The following is a 16,669-nucleotide window of genomic DNA, read 5'->3' on the forward strand; positions in this document are numbered from 1 at the left end:
TCCTTTCACTGCCTTTATTAACAATTTTACTTCTTCTTGGCTACACCAACAGTTCTTCCACGTCTTCCTGTGGTCTTTGTATGTTGACCTCTGACTCTCAATCTAAAAATAGAGACAAAATATGTAATCACTATAACCCATTCAGTACACATCATATAGAATTTTTCTTGGGCATCATTCAGATGTAGCACATAATAAATGGAGAATTGTATCCATGACACACAGATGATACTGTAAAAGTGACACAACCCAAATTAAACTTGATCTGTGTTTTGTCAAATTGTGGTAATAAGCATTATGTACCAGTTTCATAAATATTGGCTGAGACAACTAAAATGGTATTATCATAAAACTTAAGGTTCCACTAAAGTCAAAATATAGGACACTTCATAAACATCTAAACTTTGTCTGTATTTTTCAACCTATAATGAATAAATTCAAAAACTATGCAAACATATGTTCATTTAAAAAAACTTAACATTAACATCACACTGTGAAAAAGTTTATTTACAATTTTCACTGTGATGTTTATGTTAAGTTTTTTTAAATGAACATATGTTCGCATAGTTTTTGACTTTAATCATTATAGGTTGAAAAATACAGGCAAAGTTTATATTTTTCTGTAGTGTCCTATTTTTTGTCTTTAGTAGAACCTTAATGACCCTCTGCTGCAGTGGGGGCAAACAAACTTCAAAAGACACCTACAATAGACCACTTTCGAGTTCATCCATCACCGGCAAAAACTCGTCAATTATACACGCCTTTATGACGTCATTTACCAGATAGAGGGGCTCGCCTGTATCCCTGCACTATTTACGTTCATCAAGCGTCTTAGTGATCGTCTTTGTGCAGGATAAACTAGAAATAATGGTTGCTCTGTAGGTACTTACTGACATTTCCCTAATGACAGCAGTGTTGATTGTCAATTTTGAGAATTCAATTTGCCGAATAATTCGTACAATATAGAATTATAGTTTTCCAACCACTCGCTCAACATTGGAAGGAAGTGACGCCGCCCCTAAACGCACAAATGCCCATGATAAAGGCGCGTATAATTGACGAGTTTTTTTTCGGTGACGGATGAACTCGAAAGTGGTCTATTGAATCTGACTGCGTTGCTATCAGAAAGAGGGATCTATTATGACTAAGGCATGGCATAACAAATCATTTTTTTTTCAACTTAAATTTCAAACCAGCTTATATTTGAAGGCAATGATAATAAACTTCTTTAAGATTATTAATCCTCCAAAAGTATTACTATTTCTAGACTCTGGGTTGATGCCTTTAAAGACTCTTAAAGCAAGTTATTAAAGAATTGCTGCTATTTAAGGAAGTATTTAACAAGAATTTGTAGAACTTACCCCCAGTAGTGTCGAAGTCCTCTATGATTTCGGATTTTCTTCAGTCTTTCTAAATCCTCTCTAAGTTTGTTATCCAGGGCATTGGACATAACCTGGCTGAATTTTCCATCCTTAACATCCTTTTGTCTGTTGAGGAACCAATCAGGGATTTTGTACTGTCTTGGATTGGCCATGATGGTGATGACCTTCTCAATCTACAAAGTGGAAAACACAATAATGCAAAACATTTTTTTCAAAAGGAGAAATTAAAAAAAAAAACTGTAATAGAACTATAATAAACCCTATCTGATCAATGGAGACAGTGAAATTAAGGTAATCTCAAGAAATATCAGTGCAAACATGGATAATTTTTCTGGACACCTAAAAAAAGAGTGGCATACCCCCTTTGAACTATCACCATTTCAATGCAACTGTCCCTATACAAACAGAGTGCAGAACAACATGGTGTTTTCTTCATAACCCTAATGGGTTTAATTCATATAGATTTTGTAGATGTATGTTAATTTTGTTTGTAAATGTTGATGTTTAAGCATTAATTCATACAGGTTCAAGACGGAGTTTCATTACATTTTTACTATCAGTTTCTCCACAAACCATTAGTACAGACAAATATGTGCACCTGGAGAAGTTTAAGGTATGGCAGGACCTAGATAATTGAATTTTAAATGCATTTTACATATGTATGTTTCAGAAAATTACTTTTCTGGATTTTGCTATTATTTTTTTTTTTATTCCTGCAGAAGGTGCAAAAATAAACAAAGTTGGGAAATTTTGAGAGGCTCTGTTAGTACATATGTATAATCGACAATATTGTGAGTAGTATTGATCTTAATGGACAATAGATATGCAACAGACATTTGGTATTAAACAATAGATGATTTTAAACTGTAACTGAGTAGATTAAATCAAATGAAACTTGTGTGCATTTGTTTCTTAAGCTATCTTTTAGAGACTTGAAAAAAATGCACTTCCAAATCTAGACAAGTTCCCAGTTTTCTGAAACATAAACTACACAACTTTTATATATCTAAATGTAGGTTTCTCTGTTTAATTATAACAAACCTCTTCTTCACTGAGTTCTCCTGCTCTCTTGGAAATGTCAACATCAGCCTTTTTACAAACAACATTGGCATAACGTCTACCAATACCCTGAAACAATAAAACATATATCTTATTCATAAGTAATGTATCTTTGATCCAACTCTCCACAAGATTATAAGTATCAGTTCAATTAGTATTAGTCTATGAAAAGCATTTATACATATATATATACGAGTCTAAATTGAAAACTATGTTCAAACCTATGACTGCGTTGGATAAAAACCGCAATTTTTATACGTGTGCATGTCAAACAAATTTCGTTGTAGAAGGGTCTAAAAACAGCACAAACAACATTTTCCAAAAGACCAAAAGAGTGAAAAAGTATATTTAAACAAAACGCATTTGACTAACAGGTCGAACAACTGATGTTCTTTAACCCTGCTGACTGCCATTGGCGATTGCCAAATAAAATTGATCACAGGTTGTAACAAAATGGATCTTATTATAAATTTAATACGTCACAGAAAGAAAAAAAAATTGTTAACTTGTGGACAGGATGTTGTGCCACAAACATTCGGTGTCAATATTTCTTTAGTACATATATATATATATATATATGTAAAGATATTGAAATTGAATCCATCACAAAAGTAAAGAACAATTCTTATTTACCATATTGATATATATACAAAAGTTTGTTAAGAGAAATTTAGTCCCTCATCAGTGAATAAGAACAGAAAAATTTGGTTAAAGTATATTTTCAATAGCAAAAGATTTCATGGTACATGTAGGTCTGAGAGGGCTTTTCATTTTCTATTTTTGTGTTGCGGTTTTATGGAGCATCAAAACTAGTCTATTATATAACAAAATTATCAGTAATCCTCAAGCTTACCTTGATGGCAGTCATTGCGAACATAATGTTCCTGCGACCATCAATATTCGTATTCATAATACGAAGAATGTGTTGAAACTTCTCTGGCAGTATCAATGCCTAAAAAATATAAATCAGACATCTATGTTAAAAACATTGAATTTTGATAAACTGCTATTACAAAAAATATAAAAATATATTTAACACTATCAATGCAACTCAAAAGATACATGAAATTTAATAATAAAATGACATTTTAGATCCAAAATTGACCAGGTCAACATTCACCCAAATAATCAAAATGGGTTGAAAAATTATGGGACAACTACTGAAACTCAGATGGATCGTTTTTTTGAAAAAAGTTGAACCAAACACAACCCGTGGGACACATATATCTGCAAGGTGATAAGACTTTCATCAATGTAAAGTACAAGATATATATAGAGAACATCAGTCTGCCTATAGTGTAACCTATGTTTCATGTAATTTTTTATACAGGTTTGATACATATTTCAAATCTAAATTGGGTTGGTTCAATTGAATTTAATTACAATAAACCTATAGAGAATAAGCATACTAATTTGGATTCGTCGTGTTTTATGCGGAGTTTTATTTTTCGGGGCTTCAAGTTGTTTTAAAGTCGTTTGTCCCGAACCAGAGGACCCCCATTTATATCCATAACAGGATCTCTCTGCATATACCCTGTGCACCATTTATTCGCAAAAGACATTATTAAATAATTTATGATGCTATTGTTATGAAAAATAGGGTAGGATGATGTCAAATTATTCGAATTAGGATGGATATATTCCAGATATTTCGCACTATCTAACTAACCATGTTGAAGATTTAACCGGAAAAGGAAGTAGTAACAAATGAAGGGAGATAATTTTCTTGCCATCTGACAGTTAAAATATACAAGCTATAATCCCTTGGAGAGTTTATTGCTTATTTTGTCCAGTTACGGTCGAAAAATTACTTTATCACACAATTTTACTTGTACCTTCAGCAAAATACATGGGTATATTACATAGTTATTCTTCACTCTCAAGACGTTTCGGACACTGACTATAAAAAAAAAGGGTCGGTTCTCTGATAGATCTGTCAGCCTTGGTCGTTTTGGTCATGTACCACTTCGGCAATTATATAGTAGTGTGGTTACGACTTCACTTAGCTAAATTATTCAATTATCTTATTAAATATACAAACATACTATCTGTAGTAAAATTGATAATTTAGCACTGAGACTATAGAGGGGGTCTCATTGGGGGGTTCCGATCCCGGATCCCGCTTACTGTTTTGTCAGATTCCCGTATCCCGCTTACACTATGTACATAAGCAATTTTCATTTTTTTGTCATTTTCCGGGTCCCGCAAGACCTCATTTCCCGTTTTCACGCCACAATAATTTGACATTCACGTGTCACGCTTACAAAAAATTGTCAATCCCGCGTCACGCTTAGACCCCAATGAGCCCCACTATAAAGTCCTGGTCCGTTCGCTCTGATTCGCGTTCACCCTAGTACCTGTTTGCCCAGGGTCCATACACCTTATCGCTATTTGTCCGCCATTAATGGATATCACACAGGTTCCCGTAAAATTTTGACGTCATAAAACAAAACATCTGACGCCACAATGGAAAAGTGATTGTTGTGTGTGTCAAAAGGTCAAGCGCTCGGGTCGGCTGACCGAGTAGGCTAATAGCGATAAGGTGTATTCGCCTTTATTTATATTTTTCTAATTGTTGTTCAGTCGCATAATTTTAAGTCACAAAATATATTAAAGTTTGTTGAAAAATTGACAGAATATTTATAATTACCCCAATCAATTTATTATTTTCCCTTTAATCTGTTTGATTTACAGAGTAGAATACTGGAATGCAATGTAATTCTCTTTATTCTCAGAGTATGATAATAAATGAACTTGTAAATCTGTTTCATGACTTACAGGTGTAAATCCTTTTCATGATTTACACTTCGTACATCATTGTTTTTATTAATTTCAAGCTGAATATTTTATCAAAACAAAATGTTTGATTTTAATTAATAATTCATCAAAAGACAAGTATCACAATAATCAGTGATCCGAATTATTTTGTCATTGAACAATTATTGATCCTAAACAAGCCATAAACTTTAATTTAAAATATTCCCTGTTTCCATAAATTTCTAGAATATATACAATAGAAATATCTGAATAAGTTCATTCAACTTCAATGCCCTGAATATTAATGTTTTTTAGTAGGGCGAACAGACTATATAGGCGAACAAACTCAGGGCGAACGTACCCAGGGTGAACATGTTATTAGGGCAAATGGTCCCGATACCGAGACTAAACACCTGATCGCTAATCCCGGCTGACCCTGCCGCTTGAACTTTTGACGCATACAACAATGAAATTTCCATTGTGACGTCAGATATTTTGTTTTATGACGTCAAAATTTACGGGAACCTGTGTGATATCCAGCAATGTCGGACAAATAGCGATAAGGTGTATATATGTAGTATTAGTACATAGTTATAGTAGTCTCAGTTTAGTGTGATACAATGTAATTATGAAGCAATCAATATATTAATAATCTTTTTTTTTTATGGCCCCGCAACAAAGTTGTCGGTGCCACATAGTTTTACCCTTGTCCGAAATTCCAATATTCTGAAATTCCGTAATTCAGAAATTCTATCATTCTGCAACACACCATTATACGGCGTTTATTTCTAAATGCCTTCAGATGTTGGGCTGATTTTTGGTATGTGAGTTAACCATGTTGAGTTACAGATCAAGTTTAAGTTTAGTTCTGGTCCACTAATTTTTGCTGAAATTAAGGGCTTTGGACTTTGATAAATTATTGAAAATCACAGTTATACAGTCTTTTTTTCTATACACCTCCAGATTTTGAGCTGATGTTTGATATGTGAGACTACCGTCATGTTAGTGTCCACATGTGTTTATATTAAAATTGCAGATTTTTCAACTTTTTGGGACGGGGCCATTCGTGTTGCTTTGACACATCTAGTTTAATCAATAGTTTACCAATAATTTTGGTATAGGACTTAGGCACTGGCTCTTGTTACATTGCAATGTAATAATATTTAAAAGTTATTGTTACATTGGAATCTAATTGCCAGAATGCATGGTTGGGCAAGGAACTGATTAATTACAAATATAACAATAATATTCTTCATATTGAAAGAAGCCAGTCAAGTCATGTTTGGTCTTCTGTCAGTCTGAGTTTTGTAGTGCACTCAAGGCAACAACAAAAAAGAATATCAGGAGATGCACATGAACGCATGCAGTAGCTACATGTACATGTATGACCAGTTATTGAAATTTAAGACTAGTCTTTTAAGTGATGGTTTTACATGTTCTAAAAATGCATTTGATATGCTCAAGATTTTAATTACTTCCCCTTTCTTTTAACTTATTTTCAGGATGGACTTTTTTTAGAGAGACACAGTTTGAATGTTTGTGTGTTAAAAACCAAACACAATCTTGTAGTACAGTTTGAAAAGACATCATCTAGGTAACAGGTAACATATATTCAAAATCAAAGTGTTCAGTTCTGTGCTTTTGGCTGTGTGTTTGATATTGCATTCTTAAACAGTAAACGTTTCCATTAAAAGCTTGATTAATATTTTTGATGATGGAATGTTAAAAAGAATGAAACAATTTTTATATAAACACTATATCTTAAATATATATTTACAGATCATGGATTCCCATGAGACTATGGATTTAAACCTTGGAGAGCTAGATATAACATCTGAAGATTACTGGCTTGATGAGGTTGATGGTAAGAGCTAGAATTTATCAGTATTATTTGAATGTAAAATATCATCTACTGTGGATTTATTACTTTTCTTTGGAGACAATTTTCATGAATTTTGTGGATACAACAATGTACCATGATCATGAGGAACCACAAATTCCAATGTTCAATGGTTGGGAATTATTTTGTTAGAATTTTATGCAGACTTGGGGAAAAATCATGAAACAAAATATCCACAAAAATGTTTGAAGAAATATAAAAAAAAACTTCAAGTTGGTCATATGTAATAATTATATTTTTATGAATTGCTCAATTAACCTTAAGGAGTTATTTTGTTATTATTATGTTGTATATGTCTGTGTGTTTAAGAAATTCTTTCTTTTTATTACAGTACACATACAACAGAATCTAGAAGATGAAATTGTCAAAGAAGCCTTGAACACTGTATGTATATTTTTGTACCGGTAATGTATTCATTGTAAATATGCGTAGATGTTCATAGTATAAAATAGTAATTAAATAGGCAGGTATACAAATAAATATTTGTGTTTTTAAATTATCACTTAGACATAATCAAACAACACAGGTTACACAAAACAGATTTTTTTTTATAAATGGTTAAGCTTTAATTGCTTTTTTTGGAGTCTTCACAATCAGTAACCATTAGTTATTTTTAGTCAATGAATAAAAAATAAATTGGGTAAAAATTCATTATCATTAACCTTTAAAAGTTTTCAGGTTAATGCATAAAATGAACACCATGCAATTTCCATTTTGAAAATATAGTGTAAAAAGACATCTGACTTTAACAAACTGTGACTAGGATGGAGATACATGTAGGTTGTCTAATTGGCACTCATACCACATCTTCTTATATCTAATTTTAAAAGTAACATGAGTCTCACATTTTTTTCAGGGAGTGGATTTAAGACAGTATTCAAAAAATGTTGAGAAGGAACTACTAGGAGTGGAAAATCAATCAATACAAGACTGTATCCATACTGTAAAACCTAGATTTAACTCTGTATAAGGATGCATTTAATTAATGAACAACCTACCCCCTCCCCCTAAAAAAACAAACTTATATCACTAAGACATATTTGACATTTCATTAATTCTTAGTTGTTTAACATCCAAAGTCATTTCTCACTCAGTTACCAATTGATGTAGATCTACAATCCTTTACCCACTCACAACTGTTTAATTTATCAAACACCTGTATGAGGTTTATTATTCCAAATTAAGAGTGAGCCAAACTTTTGGCATTAACTAAGTGTATAAAACTTTAAAAGTTAGACAATCAACAGTGTGTATACATACATTCAAACACTGCATTGAGTGTAATACAATATTTCTCCACTCAAGACAGCAAAATTTTCAAACCTATTGTCTGAAATATCTGAAATTAAAACCGTTAGGAGTGGCCGAGTGGGAAAATATTGTATGGCATGAAATTCAGGGATTGAATCTGTTTCTATAATTATTTGTAGACCATACATGTACAAAATGTACATGTACATGACTGTTATCCTATGTAGACAAACTTCTATTTTAAATCCCCACCTGGCGGCATTATGTTTTTCGGTCTGTGAATCTGCTTATTCTTTTATATGTTCATTTATTTGTCAGTAAGTCCATCCTTCTGATCCACTTCAGGTTAAAATTTTCGGTCAAGGTAGCTTTTGATGAAGTTGAAGTCCAATCAACTTAAAACTTAGTACACATGTTTCCTTTCTAGTTTTAAAACCCAATTATCTAGCCTTGTACAACAAGCATACTTATAAAAATACAAGCAGGAATGTAAATAGGAGTACTCATAAGAATTATTTACAGTAAGTTTTTACCAATTACAGTAGAGGAGCTAAACATAAGGTCATTCTATTTTCAATATATATTTGATGGTCATGTTGTGTACAGTGATTAATAGCAGACAAGGATCCAGTCATTTTTTATAAAACCACTGTACCAGTTTTAACCCAAGATTTGGCTAAATTTGACCTTGACTATCAGATGACTATTGGTCCATTGCTATATAATAGATATACTAGAATTGTCTGTTAAGAAAAAGAGAATACTGACATACATAGAAGTTGCTAAACACAATTGCTAAGAAAGAGCTTTTGTTAGTTTAAGCCATATTGATTATGTAGAGAGAAAAAAGAAATATTTTTTTTTAACTTTCATTACTGACCTTAACGCTAATTAGACCTTGCGAAGGGTGAGGACATAGCAAATTTACATAAACAGATATCGGCCTGTGATACCATTCTAGAGGTGAGGACTTTGACTGTAGAGAAATGAACTGCATTGTAATAGAACTAAATACATTATTATAGAATTAATAACATTGTTATAGAATTAACTACATTGTTATAGAATTAACTACATTGTAATAGAATTAACTACATTGTATTATAATAATTTACATTTATGTATGACTTATTATTTTCTCAAAAACTGAATAAAAGACCCTTTCAAAAAAAGCCATTTATTTAGGTATTATTTGATAAGTTTGACACAGTGTAACAATTTGTTAACTATTATGCTAATTTACTTTCATTTGAAGGAAAAAATACAGGTTTCAGGTACACACATTTATAAGAGAGTAGATATTTTAATTCCACCCCTCTATGAAAACTGCTATAAAGGTCAACTTTTCTACTGCATAGTAAAAAAGGTTTTCTTACCTGTGGTTAATGAATAATTTTTGAATAACAATTGTGATTACATTTTCAGAGAATGGAACAAATGTTAAATGGATTCCAGGGTGATTTGAGTAGTATTAGTACAGAAATACAGACTTTACAAGAACAATCAGTTACCATGAATGTAAAACTTAAAAATAGACAGGTAATTGTTTGGTTTAACTATAGTATTAGTACAGAAATACAGACCTTACAAGAACAGTCAGTTACCATGAATGTAAAACTTAAAAATAGACAGGTAATTGTTTGGTTTAACTATAGTATTAGTACAGAAATACAGACTTTACAAGAACAGTCAGATACCATGAATGTAAAACTTAAAAATAGACAGGTAATTGTTTGGTATGACTTTAGTATTAGTACAGAAATACAGACTTTACAAGAACATTCAGTTACCATGAATGTAAAACTAAAAAATATACAGGTAATTGTTTGGTATGACTTTAGTATTAGTACAGAAATACAGACTTTACAAGAACATTCAGTTACCATGAACGTAAAACTAAAAAATAGACAGGTAATTGTTTGGTTTGACTATAGTATTAGTACAGAAATACAGACTTTACAAAAACAGTCAGTTACCATGAATGTATAACTTAAAAATAGACAGGTAATTGTTTGGTTTGACTGTAGTATTAGTATAGAAATACAGACTTTACAAGAACAGTCAGTTACCATGAATGTAAAACTTAAAAATAGACAGGTAATCTGATAATTATCACAAACAAATGTAGGATTTCAAATAGTTTGCAAAGTAGCTCTTTGACCCTAAAAATTAGCAGGAGAAAAGGTAGAATGAATGCAAGCCAAACAATTGTCAATTACTATGAATATAAAACTTGAATCACAAGACAGATTATCAAAGAAAATAATTTTCAGGAGCAGTGCTGTGGATTCATTATTATTTGTGGTGTACCAATTTTCGTCGATTTCTTGAGTTCATGGAAACCACGAATTTAAATGTTCTATGAATTGCAAATTTGCTGTATGATTTAATGCAGACTTTTGGAAACGACAAAATCAAATATCCACGAAAATACAAGTTTTCCTCAATCCACGAAAAAGGGAGGAGTTAGTCACCACCATCAGTCATCTTGACTACAATTTATCTTTAGCATATTAGTTTTGAAAGTTGATCTTCCAAAGGCACAGATTTATTGATTAAATTTGTTCACTGACTTGAAGTATAACACTTTTGGAATACTTTTGTGATTCCAGGCTAAATTTTGGTTGAAATTTTATAATATAAACAGTGCTTATAATTCACATGTGCTAGTAGGTCTCTAGTTAGGTTTTACACATTAAGACAAACGATTTAAAACCTGACACTAGTTTCATGTTTTTAAATCAAAGCAAATATTTTATATTTTGAAGGTCTAAACAGTTATCTATAATAGTAAATATAGATAATTTATTTCTGTTGTTCTTGACCTCATTTTTATTGTCCAGTGAGTTCTAAAAACTATAATTATTTTATCATGTGAATTTCTCATGTATGTTTAAGAAGGTCTTACATGTCTGTTAGATAGAGTTCACTTGTGTGCAAGTTTTTTGATAAATTAGAGAGACAGAAAAAAATAATTTCAATATAATATATTTATTTCAGGCAGTCAGAGGGGAACTGAGCCAGTTTGTTGATGAAATGGTTATTCCAGAAACTATGATCAAGTAAGAATACATTAATTGTCACGTGTCTTTATTATTATATATCTTCATGTAAGAAAGTTGGTTGTATAAAGTGATCATATGTCTGTTCTTTTGTTTCAGCATCCTCTGCAATCGTATCTAAAACTCCCCTTAAACATTGATTTCTATGCAAATTTAATATTTGAAAAAATTGTTTTTAGTTCGCTCCTTTTTTTTCAAGTTAAGTATTTGATTACATGGGGAAAGGTAATACACATATGTATGCTCTAGTGATGACCTTATGGATATAAATGCATTTAGATGAAAAATACAATGTAGTAATGTATAAACTATTCATATTTTAGAATGAAGAACAATCTCCTAAATAGAACTTGAGACTTATAAAGTCATATTTCTTTCTACATTTCATCTAATGAAAGTCCCTGAACAATTGCAACTACTAATAAAATGATTTTAACAATTCCTGACTGTGTTCTTTTTAATCCAGTCACATATTAGATACACCAGTTACAGAAAGAGAATTCCTTGAACAGCTCCATGAACTTCATCATAAGATCAACTTTGTAAAGGAACAGTCATTTAAAGAAGCCAGATCATGTTTTGATGTCAAAGATATCCTAGAAAAATTGAAAATTAAGGTGAGTAGAAAATATACAGATAAAAGGATTACATTTCTTGAAATTAGGTCTTAGTACAGTGTTGAGTAAATAAAAAAGCATGATAAAATTCAGTTGATTTACAAGAATTAGTTGAGACATGTTGCTGTTATCCCTTCAATAAAAATTTTGGCGATATATTTCGAACCTTTTTACATGATAGAAATTGAAATACAACACAATATTCAAACATGCATATTGTATTTTATTATACATTGCACATTTATTAATTCTTTTTGAAACACATTTTTTGGGCCCCTGATGTAGCAGATCGGGCATTAAGTGTTACCCTTATCTGTCTATACATTCATATGTATGTTGAAATTGATGTTTATTCTCAAACACAGATCAAGCCATGGTGCAGTGGTTACCACATTGGACTACAAACACAAAGGTTTAAGGTTCAATCCCCACGCACCCACAAAGTAGAAAGGGATTAATAATTTAATATTAGTTGTAATAACTTGTTTTCCAATCCACTATTAATAAATATGTTTAAACTAAACACAGATGAAGTACGAATTTGGGAGGCATCATCTGTGTCTCTATGTATTTTGAATAAAAAAGTAATAATATTATTGAATATTCCTATGTGTACTTGAACTGTTACTAACTGTAGTTTGTATTTATACTTTCAGGCTATTTCAAAGATAAGAGAATATATTCTACAAAAAATAAATTCTTTCAAAAAACCAATGAGTAATTACCAGGTGCCACAGAATGCCATGCTGAAGTTCAGGTAATGATGAGGATAACTAATACTGTGGATTCATTTATTATCGTGGGTACCAATTTTTCGTTAATTAAGGAATAGTAACATGTTCATGGATATCAAATTTGTTCTTGTGGCGAGGTCTGCAAAGAAGCTTATGGGAAATTTGTCATTAGTTGAACATTTTATTTAGTGGTTTATCTTAAACCATGAAATCCACAAATATTGATATCCAAGAATTAATAATGTATCCACAGTAACAAATAATAAAAGTATACCTGTTCCCACTGAATCTTATGCTTTATTTGCATAACTTCATGACGTAATTGGATACAAGTGATCATCAAGTCTTCATTACCATTGATCTTAAGAACCTGCTTCCATTGGTCTCTACACAAACAAATGTCAACAATAACAACTTGTTAGCTTTAAATGTATTTCATAAATTTATTTCAATAGTTCAACATCTATTCCATCATCTGTTGAAACCTCTAAGTTTTTTTCTCAGCACCATGTTTTTTTAAAGGGACGTAACACCACTACTAACATTGTATTGAAATAAGCCCTGCTAACTTACCTACTTATATGAAACCCTTCTAAATTATATGGAATATACAGTATCCACACAGTTGCTTTTAACCAATCATATTCCTAGAAATGTATTGGAGGTAAGATAAATCTCTATATCCCCTAATAAAGGGGACTGACTTTAGGCTTGCACTCAGTCTTTATATCTGTCTGTCCATCTGCAAGTCTGGACACATTACAAATCGACTTCAAATATTGTTCGGTTATGGCCCTTGGACTTAGAAAATTCATTCAAATAATCAGTATTCCATGTATGGCCAAGCAATACTCACAGAATGCTTGTATAATTAAAGGTTTTGAATTTGGTTCTTTAATCAACAGTTTTCCCCGCAAAATATCAGTGCATCTGTGTTTAATATTTGAAATATGTTTTTTTCTCAGGTTTTTTAATGAGTTTCTAATGTCCCATGAAAGACATGTAGCAAGGGAGATTAGAGATGAATATGTTGACACCATGAGTAAAATTTACCTGTCCTACTTCAAAGGATACCTAAGTCGTCTGATGAAATTACAGGTAAAAATTACATTTACAAGGCTGAAGTATGTTGAGGCATTTTTAGAACTTAAATTAGAAGAAAATTTTCATTGAATGAACAAAATTTAATGATTTTATTTCTTGACCAAAGACTATCTTTTATACGAAATACATATTTGCTATACATATGATTACTTCTTGTTTATTTTTACATTTGTAAATGATTAATTTTGTTTTCCTTAAGGATAACAAGATTTATTACATTGGTTGCAATAAATTACATTGATTTCCCAGTTAAATAAAAACCGGTAATTTCACATGTGAAATAAATGTGGTTATTTCACTCTCTGACGTCATACAACAATAGGCGTTGTCAAGACGTCGATAACATCAGATCAAATCAATTTGTGAATGCCTAGGAAAAACATATAGTTCCTCACATTTTCAACATTAATTTCATTAAAAAAAAAAATCCATTAGCCAATGTAATAAAAAGTATAACTAATCGCCGTATTTGAATATAAAAAATAAGACAACTTGTGACCGAACAGCGCTATAGATTAAACTTGTGCTTTGCACTTGTTTAATCCATGCGTCGTTCGGTCACGCGTTGTCTTATTTTTGATATTCAAATACGGCGATTAGTTATACTATAATTATTTTTTTTTATTATTTTAGATGATAAGGAGTTACTAGTTATTTTCTCATACCAGTTACAAAAATAATTTAGAAAGGAATTATTTTTAAGTTTTCAAAATGTAAAATAATGATGTAACACTATTCTTACAATTACTTTTGTTTCATATGTTGTATTAGAAAGAAATAGTTGATTTCCAAGTATATTATAGTGACTGAATAGAATAAAAGGAAACATATAAATTTATTTGTTTTATTTTTTATTTTGTACAGTTCGAAGAATCAGCAGATAAAGAAGACTTGATGGGAGCAGAAGACTCTGCCAAGAAAGATATCCTTGTCATTTGTTTCCTCAAATTAACTGATCATGCTAGACCCTCTTGGGTAGTCAAGGTCATTTAAAACCCTAAAAACCATCCTAGTTGTACTTGTCATTCTTAAAATAAGAAAGAGAAATTCATGATTGCACGAAGAGATGAAAAAAAAATGATCTATATAATTACCATTTGCAATAATTATGGAATAGACTTTGTATTGATTTAAAGTGTAGTTGATCACTATTTTTCATACGCTTCTACTTAATGTAGAACAATGATGCATAGTTTATATGATGAGATTTAAATGGGATTAAGAACAGTTTGGTTTTGTAATATATTGTACTTACAGGACATCATATTATAGCAATGTAGTTTAATTAACTAGTTTGCTTTTAGTTTGGAAAAAAAGATTGCTTGAAAAACAGAAGGATAATCTTTAACAGAGTATGAACTGAACATATGCATATATGTATGTATATTGAAAGGGTGAAAAAAAGTCATATTTCATATTTTGGTCTGTGTTTTTTTATAACAAATAACATTATTTAAGCTAATTGGATTTTTCAAAGGCAAAATGTGTTGAACTTGTGGGGTGTGAATAAAGTATGAGTCAAATTATAAAATTTTCCTTAATTTGAATCAAGCTTCTTCAGTTCTAAGCCAACACTTAAGAACAGATCGACTGTTTTCACATTAGGAAGCAGAGGCAGTGTGCTGACAACAGATCTAGAAGGACCAATCATTGTACCACATGCTTCTCAAAAACAGGAAACAAAGGTAGGGAGCAATGATTCTGCTGCTAGCATCTCAGAATCTTGAATAAATGTAGGGAGAGGTTGATCATCATTCAATATCTCATGACAAAAAGAAAGAATTTTCTCAGTTGTAAAAAAACTAGTACTTGCAAATATATCTTTATGGTTTGTTTTAACAAAAAAGTCTGGAATATATGAAAGACAACACATTTCAAATGATATTTTAAGACTTTCTGAAGGAAAAACATTTGGAAGAGCAAATAAGTTTAACAATTTCATTTTTTATAACTCAATTCCAATAGATCTGGTCAAATATACAACCAAGCTTTCTCTCTTCATGAATAAATAATCAAACCCTCTTTAAATGAAGAATTATCATTATATTATTATTATTATTAATTTAAGTTGGATAAAACCTACTCAATTCAGTGAATAAAACCACATATGTATTCAACATTACCCTTTATAAACATTTTAAATGGATATCTTGTTGGTTTTTTTTCAGCATAATTTTGAGAGTTTATTCCGTAGTCTACACTATGCTGTGATGGATAACTGCTGTAGAGAATACTTATTTCTAGTAGATTTCTTCATGGTGACGGGACCGTCTGCAACTGATCTGTTTAATGCTATTATGTCTAAAACAGTATCATTATTTTTGGTGAGTGAATTAAATGGTTTAAAATTTTAATTTGTGTCAGGAAACTTATGGAGTAAGATAAATATTACAAGTTGAATAGCTGTCTCATGACAATTAGTTTATCAATAAAGGCTGTTTCTTAAAAAACATACATGGGAAGGCAACTTAAATTCTTAATAATGGATGGTTAAGACATAAATAGTATGACTTTTACAATTTATCCAAGTTAATAACTATCTCTTAATGTTTAGTTTTATCATAAGGGCTGTTCCATAAAAAACATAAATGCAAAGGCAACTTCAATCCCCAACTATGGGTGGGTATGAATATAATGCTATACACACAAGGTTTTTTTAATATATTTCTCAAAAATTGCTTCTATGGGTTGTTATTTTAAACACTATTACATGTTATAGTAGGAAATTTTTCTGGACATAGGATAATGAAGACAGTTATCCTTAAAAACAAAAAAAATGAAATATCATGGCTTCCAAAACGGT

General features: G+C 31.0%; 2 protein-coding genes across 6 annotated transcripts in view; one reads left to right on the plus strand and one right to left on the minus strand.

The window, feature by feature from the left end:
• LOC134707393 (small ribosomal subunit protein uS13) lies at positions 1 to 12,774 on the minus strand. 2 transcript variants are annotated; one of them, XM_063567106.1, is made up of 5 exons: positions 12,771 to 12,774; positions 3,295 to 3,393; positions 2,424 to 2,510; positions 1,362 to 1,555; positions 1 to 102 (listed from the first exon to the last, which is right to left on the minus strand). In XM_063567106.1, the coding sequence occupies exons 1-5, from the start codon at positions 12,771 to 12,773 to the stop codon at positions 27 to 29; spliced, it is 459 nt and encodes a 152-aa protein (XP_063423176.1). In that variant the 5' UTR covers position 12,774; the 3' UTR covers positions 1 to 26. The 2 variants fall into 2 exon arrangements, with proteins under 2 accessions (XP_063423176.1, XP_063423175.1); XM_063567105.1 differs by lacking the exon at positions 12,771 to 12,774 and adding an exon at positions 4,111 to 4,159.
• LOC134707373 (vacuolar protein sorting-associated protein 52 homolog) overlaps positions 4,155 to 16,669 on the plus strand; it is a 27,231-nt gene continuing 14,716 nt past the window's right edge. The window contains exons 1-14 of one of the 4 annotated variants that reach the window (XM_063567081.1): positions 4,155 to 4,294; positions 6,701 to 6,799; positions 6,978 to 7,062; positions 7,430 to 7,482; positions 7,955 to 8,030; positions 9,245 to 9,312; positions 9,775 to 9,888; positions 11,350 to 11,411; positions 11,878 to 12,028; positions 12,685 to 12,785; positions 13,728 to 13,860; positions 14,731 to 14,788; positions 15,418 to 15,551; positions 16,035 to 16,190. In XM_063567081.1, the coding sequence (XP_063423151.1) occupies positions 6,981 to 7,062; positions 7,430 to 7,482; positions 7,955 to 8,030; positions 9,245 to 9,312; positions 9,775 to 9,888; positions 11,350 to 11,411; positions 11,878 to 12,028; positions 12,685 to 12,785; positions 13,728 to 13,860; positions 14,731 to 14,788; positions 15,418 to 15,551; positions 16,035 to 16,190 (1,188 nt within the window). In that variant the 5' untranslated portion in view covers positions 4,155 to 4,294; positions 6,701 to 6,799; positions 6,978 to 6,980. Of the gene's footprint in view, positions 4,295 to 6,700; positions 6,800 to 6,977; positions 7,063 to 7,429; positions 7,483 to 7,954; positions 8,031 to 9,244; positions 9,313 to 9,774; positions 9,889 to 10,325; positions 10,447 to 11,349; positions 11,412 to 11,877; positions 12,029 to 12,684; positions 12,786 to 13,727; positions 13,861 to 14,730; positions 14,789 to 15,417; positions 15,552 to 16,034; positions 16,191 to 16,669 lie in introns of those variants that run through there. The other 3 variants (XM_063567082.1, XM_063567080.1, XM_063567083.1) reach the window with 3 other exon arrangements.

The sequence above is a fragment of the Mytilus trossulus genome, chromosome 2, assembly GCF_036588685.1.
Source record: "Mytilus trossulus isolate FHL-02 chromosome 2, PNRI_Mtr1.1.1.hap1, whole genome shotgun sequence".
Classification (NCBI taxonomy): Eukaryota; Metazoa; Mollusca; class Bivalvia; order Mytilida; family Mytilidae; genus Mytilus; species Mytilus trossulus.

Excerpts from the sequence above, each read along its gene's own strand:
- LOC134707393 (XM_063567106.1), bottom strand. Across the intron at positions 2,511-3,294 it reads TCGCAATGACTGCCATCAAG|GGTATTGGTAGACGTTATGC; the intron begins GTAAGCTTGAGG and ends TTATTGTTTCAG. Across the intron at positions 1,556-2,423 it reads GAGAACTCAGTGAAGAAGAG|ATTGAGAAGGTCATCACCAT; the intron begins GTTTGTTATAAT and ends TCCACTTTGTAG.